Raw genomic sequence first — 15732 nt, forward strand, 5'->3', positions numbered from 1 at the left:
AAACATCCAGTACGTGGCAGTCCTGTGGGCAAAAATGCCTTGTTGATGCTAGAGGTCAGAGGAGAATGAGCCGACTGATTCAAGCTGATAGAAGAGCAACTTTGACTGAAATAACCACTCGTTACAACCGAGGTATGCAGCAAAGCATTTATGAAGCCACAACACACACAACCTTGAGGCGGATGGGCTACAACAGCAGAAGACCCCACTGGGTACCACTCATTTGCATGAGCTCACCAAAATTGGACAGTTGAAGACTGTAAAAATGTTGCCTGGTCTGATGAGTCTCGATTTCTGTTGAGACATTCAGATGGTAAAGTCAGAATTTTTTGTAAACAGAATGAGAACATGGATCCATCATGCCTTGTTACCACTGTGCAGGCTGGTGGTGGTGGTGTAATGGTCTGGGGGATGTTTTCTTGACACACTTTAGGCCCCTTAGTGCCAACTGGGCATCGTTTAAATGCCACAGCCTACCTGAACATTGTTTCTGACCATGTCCATCCTTTTATGACCACCATGTACTCATCCTCTGATGGCTTCTTCCAGCAGGATAATGCACCATGTCACAAAGCTCGAATCATTTCAAATTGGTTTCTTGAACATGACATTGAGATCACTGTATTAAAATGGCTCCCACAGTCACCAGATGTGGTGGAACGGGAGCTTTGTGCCCTGGATGTGCATCCCACAAATCTAAATCAACTGCAAGATGCTATCCTATCAATATGGGCCAACATTTCTAAAGAAATGTTTAGCACCTTGTTGAATCAATGACACGTAGAATCAAAAGTCAACTGTCTCAACATTCATTTCACTTTCACTACACTTAAAGTCACGTCCACGCTCTTCATTTGCGTGTCACTTTGATTGAGCACAAGATGTGACTGTTGTGGCCTCAGAACATACAGTATGTCTACACTAGCACTGCCACTCTTTGCTCCATTGCTATACCTGAAGAAAAAACCCACCTCCTCATTAACATAAGACATAAAAATGTAGAATGAAATACATGTGGAAATAAATTAATATGAAAAGAAATAAATGTAAAAATCAACACATGGAAATTAATAAATGTAAAAATAAATACATGTAAAAATCAACACATGCGGAAATTAATAAATGTAAAAATAAAGCCCATACTGGAATTAATATAAATCTCACTGCTAGTATGCTTAGAATGTAAAAAATCTGTAATTAATATGAATTAATTGCTTCCTCTCACTTTCTGATTTTCTCTCTCAGGTTAACTGTTACCATTGGATACTATGCTTTAGCTCTGAACACATCCAATCTACATGGGAACATCTATGTAAATAGTCTGTTATCAGCAGTTGTGGAAGTTCCTGCTCTCATCATGGCCTGGCTGATGTTTCGCTGCTGTCCGAGGCGTCTCTGCTTGTCTTCTACACTTTCATTTGGAGGACTCGTTCTTCTTATTATACACTTCATACCAGAAGGTGAGACTAGAAGTTGCGTTCTTAAAAACTGCTAAACTACAGTTTAGTTTCTATTCTATTCTATTCTATTCTATTCTATTCTATTCTATTCTACTGAAGTTAATTATTAAGTTAGTTATTTTTTTTCTCATTTTGCTACTATTTACCCATTTCAGTCCTCTTTAATGTGATGTTTTATATGGTTGTGTTGACAGTTTTGATCAGAGTAATCTCAGGTTTGCTGCAGTGCATCTTGTGACTGGCTAGTCTAAATTATTTACTCCATAACAGAGGAAAAAAATGTGTGCACCCCTTGCACATGCATTTAACAATAAATAACTATAGTAAAGTTTGTAGGCAAACTTTATGTTGGCTTGACAAAGCCTGGCCTGAACGTTTAACCCTATGAGGTCCCTGGGTGATTTGGCATCCTTGAGCAGTTTTGAACAGCACTGACATTTGTGCTTTTTTCAGTTGCTTAAAACATAATAATGGCTAAAGTCTCATAACACTGTATTCAGTACAAACTGGGCTACAATATTATGTGAGCAGCATGTATGTACATGTTTGTATTTAAGAATGTTATGTGAGAAGGCGTGAAATTCCCTGAATAATCTGTGATGGACACCTGAGGAAACAAAGACTTGCATAATGAGCCGCATAATGAGCCCTTTAGGCAGAAATGTGAGAGGAAATTTACTTTTTCTGTAGTAATTAGTAAAACCATGGTTTCTGTAAGGCAGAGGTGGGGGACTTGAGTCACATGACAATTTTCAGGACTTGCAACTTGCTTGATTAAAGTATGAAAATGACTTGACTTTGAACAAGTTACTTGACTTGACTTGAAGGGGAAGACTCGACAATGACTTGAACTTATAAATAATAAACAAACAGCAATAAAATTCATTAAAATAAAAATATTATTGTGACGTCAGCACCACTAATCAGTGTCTGTGCCTTTGACGCTGCACAATTCAAACCGCACCAAACATGGCAGAAATTTGGCTATAAAGACTTTGAACTGGACCGTGCCAATAAAAAAAGATTTGCCAGATGCAAAATATGCAACGCAAGAATATCTGACAGGACAACCGCAACGTAAAGAACCTAAGGTAAGAAAGTCATCTCTTCATGGTCAATTTTACTCTATAACGATTACGCAATACATTAACGTTAATCTTTCCTGTTTGTCATAATTTGGCCTTGATTGCATACTGCTTTTTCTTATTAGAAATGTGACCATTATTATTACTGATACGTCTCGTAAATATGCAGGGCTTGACATTAACACCCGCCAAATGCGGGTAGATTTCGGCTGTGGCGGGTAAGACAGCCAATCCCACTAGCCACTTTGGCAGGTTAAATATAATTTTTTAATTGTAGTTTTCTTAAGTTATGCAAGATGATAAACAATGCGCAATGCGACACTGGAAACTACAACTCTATCATTTTAATGTAGGCTACTTTGGGCAACAATAATGCCTTCTCGACATTCGTCATTTAAAAGTCTTAAATCACTTTTAACAGAAACCACGACCAAGCATATGAAATACAATCTGCATAAACAAGTTGACAGTAAAATTAATGTACATTTATTGACAGTATTTACTGCTTTTGTTAATAAATATTTAAAGTGGTGGTCCAGGGGTTTTGTGTTTACCTTTTCAGTTAATCTTCTACACCCATGCTCTACTTTTAATAATAATAAAAAAATAGTAATAAAAAGTTAATCTATTTATGCCTTACTAGCATGTTTTTCATGCACCTAAATATATGATATGATCCAGTGTTTCCCAACCCTGGTCCTCGGGCACCCCCTCCCAGAAAGTTTTAGATGTCTCCTTATTTAACACACCTGATTTAACTCATCAGCTTGCAGGGACACATGTTTACCATTTTGGAAGGAGGCTGATGAGTCGAATCATGTGTTTTAAATAAGGAGACGTCTAAAACTTTCTGGGAGGGGGTGCCCGAGGACCAGGATTGGGAAACACTGATTATGATCTATACTGATATACCGGGTATATACCAGCTAATACATTTTGTCTTAATTTGGGTGGTCAGACTGAATTTGAAATTCAATTTGCATCCAATTTAGCTAAACCAAGTAAATTTGCTGGAATCAAAGTCATTTTAGGATGCCAAAGTAAAGTTTAATGATATAAAATGTATTTTACCAGCAACAAAATTGTGGCCAGTGAAAATGCTAAGTGGCTAGTAACTTTGGAAAACAACTAGCCACTTTGGCTGGTGAGCAAAAAAGTTTATGTCAAGCCCTGTAAATATGTATTGGGGAATTTGGTTATAACAGCTCTATATTACATGTAGGGTAATGTCTGTATTAAATGTGCACATTTTCAAGTGTTTGTGTGGACTGTGTGTGGAAAATGCGCTTGTAGTTGATCTGTGGTCACGAGTCACGACCCACGGTTCGGCTCACATGTAATTCGATTCGCGGATTGATACGCAAATTTAAACAGGAAAAGTTGATCATTTGCACGTGTTTTAAAGGGTTGCCAATGTTAACATTCAAGTGATTTTAACCACAAAAAGGCGCTAAAGTGAGCAGCTTTCTGTAACTAAGCGCAGGCGCACGTGCGGTTGAATGTGTCTGGTCCAGCTCGTGATCATCCCTAGATCAGAACTCTTGATGTGTAGACTATAGATAAAGTTGCGCTACTGTCTCTCACACTGAAGTACAATACATTTGGTGAACAGAGCACTGAAAAACAACTAAGTTTTTATGTGGAGCGACTGTTTGTCCTCCGTTTGTGTGTGCGCGCGCACGTTTAAGTGCCCTCAATAGTGCACACACAAGACAGACGCGTTTCAAAAAACAAGTGAACATAAAATGTTTCTGTTCTTGACAGGGCACGTACAAACAAAATGATATCTACAGTATTCATTTTCTAAAAAAACATTTGTTTATTTCTTAAATGTATATAGATTAGAGGCAGAAACCATTGCTAAAGAGACCATAACCTCAATTAACCTACTCAAGTCTGTGTCATTAATGTTAATCAAACAAATCAAATAAATTCTGTAGCTCTAAAAAATATATTTAATTGATACAATAAAGACAGTGTTATTATTCATTTGATTCGATTTCTTTGCCTAATGCTAGTTTTAGACCTATAGAAAAAATGCACCTCTATTTATTTTAGTACTGTGACTTGACTTGAAACTTATCAGGACTCGACTTGACTTGCTTAGGGTGAACCCTTGAATTGACTTATCTTGAACTGTGCTTGATTTATCTGAACTGTGACTTGAGACTTGACTCGGACTTGACTTGAGACTTGCTTGGAGTTGACCATGTGTGACTTGTCCCCACCTCTGCTGTGAGGTATACTTGGTAAACTGTAAGGTGTATATTATATAATCATATTAGATAGAAATATTTTGTTATAATTTTACAAGTATACCTTACAGAAACCATGGTTTTACTACAGAAAAAGTACAACCATTTTTTGGGCTAGAAAACTGGTTTCTGTAATGAGACAATGGTAAATTAGTGGTTACTGTGGTTTAGCTACAAATACTATAGTAAATCATGGTAAATTTAGTAAGGGATAAGCGTGGTAAACTTCGTGTTTGTTTACAGGCGCCATACTCTGTTGCGTGTTGTTTGAAAGAAAAACAACGGAATGCCTGAACAAGCATGTGATTGTTTGTGTAATGAGTTTGCTGTGCAGAGATAGACGTGAATAAACTAAGTTTTATATGCCCCGTTTACAATCGCATCATTTAAAAGAATACTACAAAGCGCACCGAATATGAGGCCTCGTGTGTTTGGGGATGTGTTTGACCGTCGCATTGTACTCTTTGACAGAAGCACAAAGAAATCACTTGCGTCTGGAGAGAACTGTCAGTGAGGAGAGTCAGGTGAAGGTAAATAAGGTTTTTAGATGTCCCATTTGCAATCATGTCTTTACTATGTGTTAACTATAGTAAAACCATGGTAAATGGTAAGGAAGAAGAAATAAATGAAATATTATTCACAATAAAACCAGCTATCATTGAAGTCTTAATCTTTTTTCTAAAGTGAAAGTAAACTTTTCGTTTTCATATAGGATTGTGTGCCACACATGTGCAGTTTGACATCGCCCAAACACACTGTAAAATCAACAAATTTAATCAAGAATCTTGCTGTTTTGTTGCACTATTGTTTGGGGGCATTAACCATGTCTCCATCATTCCGGCAGATCATTACCATATCAGTAGTGTGCTCTCCGCGAGGGTGTGATCACATTAAAGATAATGAGATGACAAGGGAGTAAGTGTAGAGAAAGTCTTTACTTTCATGCATATCATTTAATTAGAGAATATTGGTTTAAGATATAAATATGTTAATTTAAATGTAGACACTTCAAGCTTTCTTTAGATATATGTATCGCGTTTCAGTGATAAGTATTTGTTTTAGTTTTAGTCTGTTTTAATGCTGCATTTCAGAAATATGTTCACGGAGATTATTAAAAGTGCACACTGTATATTTATATTTTAAAATGCACAACTTTTTGTTGTTGTTATGAGTATTGTAAGAAAACCACCCGTTGGCCCAATGGCGGAATCAAGTCGGCGTGGTGAAGGGTCCTGCGTATTTTGTCTTTTCAGGCGTTTACTGATGACGTTTTAATGTATTTAAATTTAATGGATTATTATCTTTAACAATCCTGAAATTTAGATACATTTTTAATTCACCCTGCTATGACTCTTTATCTGTTTTAAACTTGTTCATCTTTCCTTGTTTATACTCCGATCTAAATATAGAAAATCCCCCAAACATTTTGTAAACTTTCCTTTAATATCCAGAGAAAACAAAGCATTGTAATAATAACAAGAATTTGGTAGTGAATGGGTCTTATGGACCCAGGGGCTGAACCTAATCTGCATACAGTGGGGGATTGGTTTACATGCTAAAGGTGGGAGGTGTGGTCCAACATTGAGTAAAGTTTACTTCATTTACATTTTATTTTTGAATTTTGGGAGTGAGACCATTGTACCACATTTCAAATGATACTAAATATAACTGTTCAGATTCTCTCTGCATGTAGAATGTGGCATTTTGTATACATAGTTTATGGGTGCTTTGAGCTGAGATGATGAGGAGAGCAGGAGAAGGGAACAAATGTAAACTCAGAGGTGTAGTCCTCTGAGTTCAGACATAAATAGGTGGGAAAGTTGTGTCATTGACGATACATCACTTTATGAAACACCTGCACCAGGTGAAACACCATCTTAATGACCATTCACTGATCAACACTGATAGGCTTAGAAACACTATGGAAAGAATGGTAGGGCAAAGCATAAAAATGCATAACACATGATACCTTAATAGAAAGTGTGAGTGGTACAAAAGGTCCACTGTTGGAGTTGGAATTCAAATTACTTTAATTTAAATGTACTTGGTATATGAATATTGAAAGAAATGAAGCAAAAGATTAGGTTAAAATAACTGGATATTGCAGTGATTCGAGGGGGTCTGGAACAATGTTATTTAAAAAATGACTCATTATTATGATAATGATGATTTACTCATTATATTTAAAATTATTCTCCACCATAAAAAAAGTTGTTTAACATAATTCCAGTCAGGGAATTATTGATTTAGCTCAAAGGGAAATACATATAATTAATTGCCATTAACTCTTCCCCCCCAGCGTTTAAAAAAAAAGTTTTTCATTTTTCATGATTTTCAGTTTAATGCCTTCCAGAAAATGTTCGTCTTTAAATATATAAACAAACTATATATTAAATGAAAGAACAAACCCTCTGCTTTCAAACAAAAAGAACCAGTTTCATCCTACCTTCAGTAGTTCTCTTTTTATGACCTCCCAAATATGGGTAGGTTTCTTAAAAAACACCCAATTTTGAGCAAAAAGCTGAGATAGTTCAATTTTTTGAAGGACTTTTGATTGAGATCAGATGCAGATCGATCTTTAAAACATACACAGAGTTCTTGCTCTTTCACGTGAGGCGCTACTTCCGGGTTGTATAAGTTGCAGAAGTGCGCCACCTGGTGGATAATAGCGATATTGCCGAAAGACGGAAATTCTTGTCATTGGCAGGGAAGCGTTTTCTCTTAATTGACGACTTATCTCGTCAATGGCGGCGAAAGAGTCAACTATACATATTTTATAGTATCTGAACAGCAGGAATCATGAAAATGATGTTCTTTTTCTTAAAAGTTGCCAAGTAGGCAACACTTCAACAAAGAGCTGAAAGCATTCTTTAGAAATGTTGGCCCATATTGATAGGATAGCATCTTGCAGTTGATGGAGATTTGGGGGAAGCACATCCAGGGCACGAAGCTCCCGTTCCACCACATTTCAAAGATGCTCTATTGGGTTGAGATCTGGTGACTGTGGGGGCCATTTTAGTACAGTGAACTCATGTTCAAGAAACCAATTTGAAATGATTCGAGCTTTGTGACATGGTGCATTATCCTGCTGGAAGTAGCCATCAGAGGATGGGTACATGGTGGTCATAAAAGGATGGACATAGTCAGAAACAATGCTCAGGTATGCTGTGGCATTTAAATGATGCCCCTTTGGCACTAAGGGGCCTAAAGTGCCACAAAATCCAATATCCGCCGTGTTATTCTGTCATCTTTTCTCCCTTTTTTCCCAAAATGCGATAAACGCCACTCCTCCTTTTTTACAGAACACAATAAATCCATTCCAGACATTACAGCCCACCATTCACGCAATGTAAACAAACATGGCGGCACGCTGAGTACACGGAGTCCTAGTTTTCCTCATCTACTTTGTACTTCGTGATCAACAAACAAAACAAAATAATACTTTAATGGCATTGATAAACCTGTGGTTGTTTTCTGTGACGGGAAAGATTGTCATCAACATCTAATAATTTACGCGAAGCACTCGGGAGACTGGTGCTTATCTCCCGACAGCATCAAGCTTCTCATGCTAACACATCGACCCCAGGGGATCTTATGAAAAACTTTACATTATTTTACTCAAAGTCAACGAAAATCGAGCAGGACCAAAACATTTTACAGCTAATCGCTGTGAAAAATGCTAAGCAACGGCGTCAAGTATAACCGCAGCAATAATAGTGATCTTAATATGACAAAGTAAGTGTTTTGATTAATGCCATTAATGTTTATTTTTTATCAGTGTATATCACTGTTCAACTAAATGAATATATCATGGCAAAGATGAATGCACATTTATACATTAATTGAATAGATTTATAGCATTTTGAAAAAAAACGTAATGGATTTATTGCATTTTGTGGAAAAAATAATTCGTTTTTATAATAAATCTTTGAAAATCAAGTTATGGATTTGAATTTTTTATGTTTTTATAACCTAAAGGTGCTATGTGAAAGTTTGTAACAGAAAATAGTGGTTTTCATCTTGTCACTTTCTTGGTATAGAAAACACGTTTTTAACTAAATTTGTCAAAATGGATTTATTGTGTTTTGGAACCAAACTCTTCATAAAAAAGGAGGAGTGGCGTTTATCGCATTTTGGGAAAAAGGGAGAAAAGATGACAGAATAACACAGCGGATATTGGATTTTGCGTAAAATTTATTATTTACTTTTAAATACTGACCTGATATAATACTGATTTTGTCAGTAACTCATTTTTTTCAAAAATGGTGTTTATCGCGTTTTGGAACCAAACTCTTCATATATATATATATACACAATGCAGTGTTGCCAACTTGGCGACTTTTAAGAAAAAGGAAAATAAGTCGCTAAAGGGGTCTGAAAAGTAGCTAAATCTAACGACTTTTCAGTCCCCTTTAGCGACTTATTTTTATAAAAGCAACTAGCGACAAATCTAGCAACTTTTTTCTGGTGTTGTTGGAGACTTTTGGAGACTTTAAAATCATATCTGTATTAGTGTTGGGCGATATGCCCTATTTTCAGATCGTCCTATCGTCAGCCTGTGAGATCGGCGATACACGATATTATCGGGGGGCGGGGCAGTAGTTTACTCATTTTTTTATTTGTTAATTTTTTACTCATTATAACAAGTCACTTGATGGGTGGACAAAAAAACAAGAGCAACACCGTCATGACCGCAACCTTCTTAAACCTGATGCCATTAATGCGAGCGCGTCATTAAAACCCTATCATGATTACTTAATAACTGTAAAAACATGCATCTGCGCACGCACACACACGTGCGCGCACATACAAACAATTCAATGCATTGGTTTAGTGCTGTTACAGAGGGCTACACATGTCAAGCAGTGGTGCTCTCATGAGGTGCCTTTTTAAACGCATCAGTCCAGCGGAACGCGATCATATTTTAAACACAATCATATATTAAACACGAGGGACGTGTTGCTACAACTCATCAAATGCATATCATAAACGGGATTAATACCTTGTGATCTGACATCGGACAGCACAAGCTCTCTCTGCACGTACGCGAGAGTGAGAGAGAGGCGCTAATATGCAGCGGGTCATATTTTAAACAAAAAGTAAAGTTTGCCTCAGCTCGCATGAAACGCATTAAACTGAACAAATACATAAGGATAACTACTTTAGTTTATGTTTAGACTTCGGACATACGCGAGAGCGCGTGCACGTGAGACAGAGAGAAGCGCAGCTGCTCATGACGCGGCGCGCTGGATTTAGTGGTAGAAGGAGACCAAGACGCGCGCATTAAGTACAAGCTCTCCGCGTAAAGTGAAGCCCACAAACCCTCATGTGAGGAAAAGCATGCATTGTGGGTGTTAATATAAAACTATGATGATGATAATAATAATAATAATAACCATTCGCCAACTATCGTCATGACTATCGCCATGAAAGCCTGCCATTGGCGATATGTCTGAAGATCGTCGATACACGATTCTATCGTCTATCGGCACAACCCTAATCTGTATATCATATCTACCATCAAGGCGGCACGAGGTCCATCCAGTCTCTGAGATTAGCACAAGACCTCCTAACATGGGCCTTCCCTCGGTTCGCAAGCAATCCAGAAGTTGTTCAGATGGTTTGGCAACGATTTGGCAGAGCACAGGTGGATCTTTTTGCCTCCGAAACCTCAACCCAGTGCACCCTGTGATTCTCCTGGAGAGAGAAGTCCAGCCCGCTGGGTCAGGATGCATTAGCTCATGCCTGGCCAAATCTTCTACTTTATACCTTTCCCCCGAACCGTTTAACTCTGCCAACTCTCCACAGAATTCTTCAAGGGCACCACAGGATGCTCCTAGTGGCAACGAACTGGCCAGGCAGGCCTTGGTTCCCAATGTTATGCTGGCTTCTCAATGGGGAGCCCTGGAGCCTACCCAGGAGACGGGACCTGCTCCTTCAGTTACAAGGGCAGATTTGGCACCCAAACCCAGGTTGGCTACAGCTCTGTGTCTGGCCGCTTGGGAGCCAGAACTACTGCTAAAGGTTTGTGGTGATAAGGTGCAAAATACAATTCTGAATTCTAGAGCACCTTCCACCAGGAATATCTATGCTTGTAGATGGAAGCTTTTCACTGATTGGTGTACACCAAGAGGGTTGGTCCCAGACCACTGCCCGGTGCCAATGGTATTATGTTTTCTGCAGTCCCTGCTGGACAATAACAGGACTCCCTCTACCCTAAGGGTATATGTGGCTGCGATTTCTACCCAGCATGTAAAAGTAAATGATCAGTCACATGGGTAACATATTCTAATCACCCGGTTTCTGAAAGGTGCTCAGTGATTGCGCCCTGCTCAACCGTTAGGGTACCCTCATGGGTTTGACCACTTTTTTTACAGTGTTTTCAGAGGACAGGCAGATAGTGAGGAGATGTTTACTGTATGAAACAAAAAAAATGTAAGGCCTAAAACGTGTGAATTCGCTTAGAGCACCTTTAAGTGGCTTTCAATAAAGACTGGATTTCTTTTGGCAATAACGCCAGCCAAACGTGTTGGTGAGCTCCACGCATTGTCAACCAATATGTCCTGTATGCATTGAAATGCAGATGGAACAATGGTGACATTGTGGCCTAATCTCTCATTCTTACCCAAAAGGCTCTCAACATCATTTAGAAATTAACCTATTGAGTTGGAAGCACTTAGGAATTCTGTGTCTGAGATTGCAATCCAACATAAAACTTTGCCCTGTGCGAGCCCTTCAGGGCTATTTGAATGCTACAGAGAAACTGCGACAGTCTGACCAACTCTTTCTCTGCTACGGTGGGCCAAGAAAAGGGCAGCCTCTGTCAAAACAGAGGTTGTCACACTGGGTGGTGGAGGTCATTGTCCAGGCATATAAGGCCAACAACCTGGCAGTGCCAGCAGGCATAAAATGCCATTCAACGAGAAGTTTCTTAACATCTTGGGCAGCATTAAAAGGTGTCACTCTAATGGACATTTGTGCAGCGGCTAATTGTTCATCCAAGGATACCTTTTCCAGATACTACAGGGTTAATGCGGCAGCCCCTGGCGCTAAGGAAGCGGCAGTCCTGTTGGGAACCTCAACTTCAGCTTAAGGTTAGGAGCTGCTTCCTCGTGACCTTGTTGTTATGAGCCATCCAGTGGGAAGCATTGCCTCTGGCGGTCAGTAAGAACGAAATAGAACGAGAGTTACATATGTAACTACGGTTCTATGAGTTCTGGATGACCGCCAGAGCACCCTGTCACTCGGAGTCTCGCGTGAAGATTCTGTAGAGACAGTTTGCAGGATGTCACTTGGTTAAATAGAGAGAATCCCCATGACGTACCTGGTCATATGATGACTTTGTTGTTATTAGACTCGACCTGTGCATGAGCAAAAGAGATAATATTCAGTGGGAAGCACTGCCTCTGGCAGTCATCCAGAACTCATAGAACCGTAGTTACATACGTAACTCTCGTTATATGTGGTGTTTACATCAGAGAATTTGCATTTTTAAACAGCATTTCAAAATGAAAACAACCCTTGTCTATACTGGCATTTCAGAAACAATCTTCGTCTACACTTTACACAACCATAAACACATGAAACATGACCATGCACACTGCTAGTCCCCAAGAGAGCCTCCACGCCTGAGCCAGTTCCCAAGATGGGCGCCACATCTGAGCCAGTTCCCAAGATGGCCGCCACGCCTAAGACAGTTCCCAAGATGGCCGCCACGCCTGAACTAGTTCCCAAGATGGCCGCCATACCCGAACCAGTTCCCAAATTGCCACCACCCCAGCACCTATTTACAAGATATCAGCCAGCATCTGCACCAGAGGAAGAGGAAGGAGGACTTCTAGGACAAGGACTTCTGTTCCCTCACACACATACCCACTCGTAACACTGACACGACAAAAAAACACATCTGGCTGTAATAAGTGTCCAGGCCCACCAATGTCATCCGCTCACGACACAGAAATTGCAATCAGCTAAATTATAAAAAAATTAACATGACTTTGATTTTTTTAAGTCAAAAGATTTCTGCTGCCACAGAAAAGGCATGACCCCCTTTAAGCTAACGCTTAGTTTTTGGAACAGTTAAGATGATCAGCTGACCTGAGAGAATGAGTGCATATGGGTGTTGGATTACACTTTATTTTGATTATCCACTTTAGACATTTTACTAACTATAAATACCTTTGCCACTACATGTCAACTAACTGTCATTAATTTGCAACTATATGTCAACTAACTGTCTAGTAGATGCTAAGGGTTAGGGAAGAGGTTTGGGTTAGTGGAATAAGTTGACATGCACCTGCAAAGATACTTATAGACAGTTGAATGTCAGTTGAGGGATCATCCCAATAAAGTGTCAATAGATATTAAGCAGATAGTCTACTACTGTAAAGATTGGTAGTTGATAAGTAGTTGCAAAGTTACTTATAATTAGTAAAATGTCTAATGTGGACTATCGAAATAAAGTATTACCTGGGTTGGTGTCTTCCAGTGAAGAATGACTTGATACACTATTTGGTGCCATGTGATTTGTAGAGTTACAACAATGCTAAAAGCAAAAGTATACTCCGCCCATGAAAACTTGAATGTAAAAAATTCTTAGGGCCTTTTCTGTGAGTTAGTCAAATGTACATGTAATGTACCACCTTATACGATATGAGGCCTGTCTGGCCTTTTATAGTATAATGTATAATGTAGCGTGGTCACAATATTAATTATATTACATTAAAATAGTATGAGTTAATAGTATGAAATGAAATTAAAAATATTTATGTACTGGTCTCTTAGAGCAGTGGTTCCCAAACTTTTTCAGCGTGCGGCCCCCATTGTGAAAGGTACATTCCCCAAAGAAAATTTGTGACAAAAAACTGTTCTAAAACTCAAAATTTTAATAAAAAAACATTAAATTATACAAAAAAGTAGTGCTTTTGGTTAGTGGCCATATTTTTTTAGATTTAATTACACAGAATTCATGATAAATTAATGTATTTCATAAAATGTCATAAAACTGGGGCCCCCCGGCACCATCTCGCGGCCCCCAGTTTGAAAACCTCTGTCTTAGAGCATACTACATTGATATTTGTAATTTACAAGATGTTTCTGCAATAATGTATTTGGTGAATTTGGTCATACAAATAAGAATGATACATCTGTGCTTCACACCAGTTTGCCCGATCTTTTCATATTCAGAGTATTTTAAATCTTTTTGCACAGTGATTAAAAAAACAGGCTGTGGCACCCGCTTTAATAGTAGTAACACGTATATGCATACATTTCAATTTGAATTTTGTTTACAGGTGTCGTTCGTGTAATAAATATGGTACATTTAAAGTGTTAAATTTGTAAAATTTGTATATTTAAAATTGGCACCTGAACTCTTTTAGTACCATTTATAAGGCAAACAAATTTAACTTAAATGAAAGAGAAAACTATACGACACAGTTGTCAAATACTGTAACCATGAGGCCAAAGGTCATGTCAGGTCTAAATGTTTGGTAGGCTCCATTTATATTCAAGAAATTGGCTATTTTTTAATTTCCAATACTCTTGCCTAGCATTTTTAACAAGCCGTTTAACCACTGTGACATCTAGAGGCTCCTTAGTGAATCACAGGAATATAAGAAAACAGTAACGCATACGTACACAAGAATTTAGCATGTGGAATCACAGCTGTGTGTGTGTGTGAGCACAAAATCTTTAAAATTTTTATTTTTGCTGACATCCCTTCAGGTTCTCTGTATTCATAATACCAAGCACACATAAACCGTATTAGCATGTTTTACTTTTCTTTCTTTTTTTATTAATAACAGAGGCCTGATTGAATCTTATGCTGCACTCCTTCACACTCCTGGTATTAGCCAAGTATAAGTATTTGTATGAAAATGAAGATCTACCTGTCTGATGATGTGTTTGATCTTTGGCACAACCTTTTCTCAACTTTGATTTTGTTTTTGTACAGATATGAATACTGTTTCCATTTCGTTGGTGATGTTGGGAAAGTTTGGCCTGTCAGCAGCCTTTTCAATCGCCTACCCTGCAAGTGCCGAGCTTTATCCCACCGTTCTGAGGAACTCTGCATTAGGAATCTGCTCAATGGCTTCCAGAGTGGGCTCCATTACGGCACCATACTTCATCTACTTAGGTCACTAAGCTTTAATCTGTGTAAACTACTCAAACTAATCTTCCCCATTCTGCTAACAGAGATGTAAGTAGGAATCCAACAGATGAAAATCATAATGTGTATTTTCCGCAGTTATCTCATAATTTACACCTCAAACTTCTCTGCCCAATGTACAACATCTGATTAAATTTGACAAATCATTTACTGTGTTCCCATATGCAGAGTGAAGTAGAATAAGCATCAGATTTTTGGTTTGTATTTTTTAAATGTTTAGTGTTTTACATTTCCACAGTCATGTGGATGACTGCTCTGATATCACAATTTGAAAAGAGATAATTCACTTAAAAATTTCTGTCATTATTTACTCGCCCTCATTTCTTATTTTGTTAAATACAGGAGAAGATATTTTAAAAAATAGGCACACAGCTTACTGCAACCAATGACTTCCATAGTATTTGTTTTTCCTACTACTGTGTCAACTGTGTGCTTACCATCATTTTTTTGTTAACTATCCATTTAAGCTCACAAGCATGATACTGAATTGCAGGCAAACATGGTGGTCATGTTTATCTAAAATACAGAGATCACCATAAGATGTTGTTATTAACAGAATATTTGAAACATTCACATCTGCACGTTTGCACACTTTTCTCTTGTCGTTTCATTGCAGGAAGCTACTACAGATCTCTGCCTTACATCTTAATTGGCAGCCTAAATGTTTTCTCAGGGTTGCTATGTCTTCTTCTTCCAGAGAGTTTAGGATGTCCTCTACCCGAGGCTATCAGTCACATGCAAAGAGTAGTTGGGTAAGACAA

At 38.3% G+C, this 15732-nt stretch overlaps 1 protein-coding gene across 2 annotated transcripts in view; it reads left to right on the forward strand.

Annotated features, from left to right (window-relative positions):
• The window catches only part of LOC129424096 (solute carrier family 22 member 4), a 92880-nt gene that overhangs the window by 67012 nt on the left and 10136 nt on the right, over nucleotides 1–15732 (forward strand). Inside the window, exons 7-9 of one of the 2 annotated variants that reach the window (XR_012370950.1) lie at nucleotides 1246–1460; nucleotides 14756–15001; nucleotides 15588–15726. Coding sequence is in view for 1 of the 2 variants with exons in the window: in XM_055180674.2 (XP_055036649.2) it covers nucleotides 1246–1460; nucleotides 14756–14938; nucleotides 15588–15723 (534 nt within the window). In the remaining variant the exon portion in view is untranslated. Of the gene's footprint in view, nucleotides 1–1245; nucleotides 1461–14755; nucleotides 15002–15587; nucleotides 15727–15732 lie in introns of those variants that run through there. The other variant, XM_055180674.2, reaches the window with a different exon arrangement.

The sequence above is a fragment of the Misgurnus anguillicaudatus genome, chromosome 9 (assembly GCF_027580225.2).
Source record: "Misgurnus anguillicaudatus chromosome 9, ASM2758022v2, whole genome shotgun sequence".
NCBI lineage: Eukaryota > Metazoa > Chordata > Actinopteri > Cypriniformes > Cobitidae > Misgurnus > Misgurnus anguillicaudatus.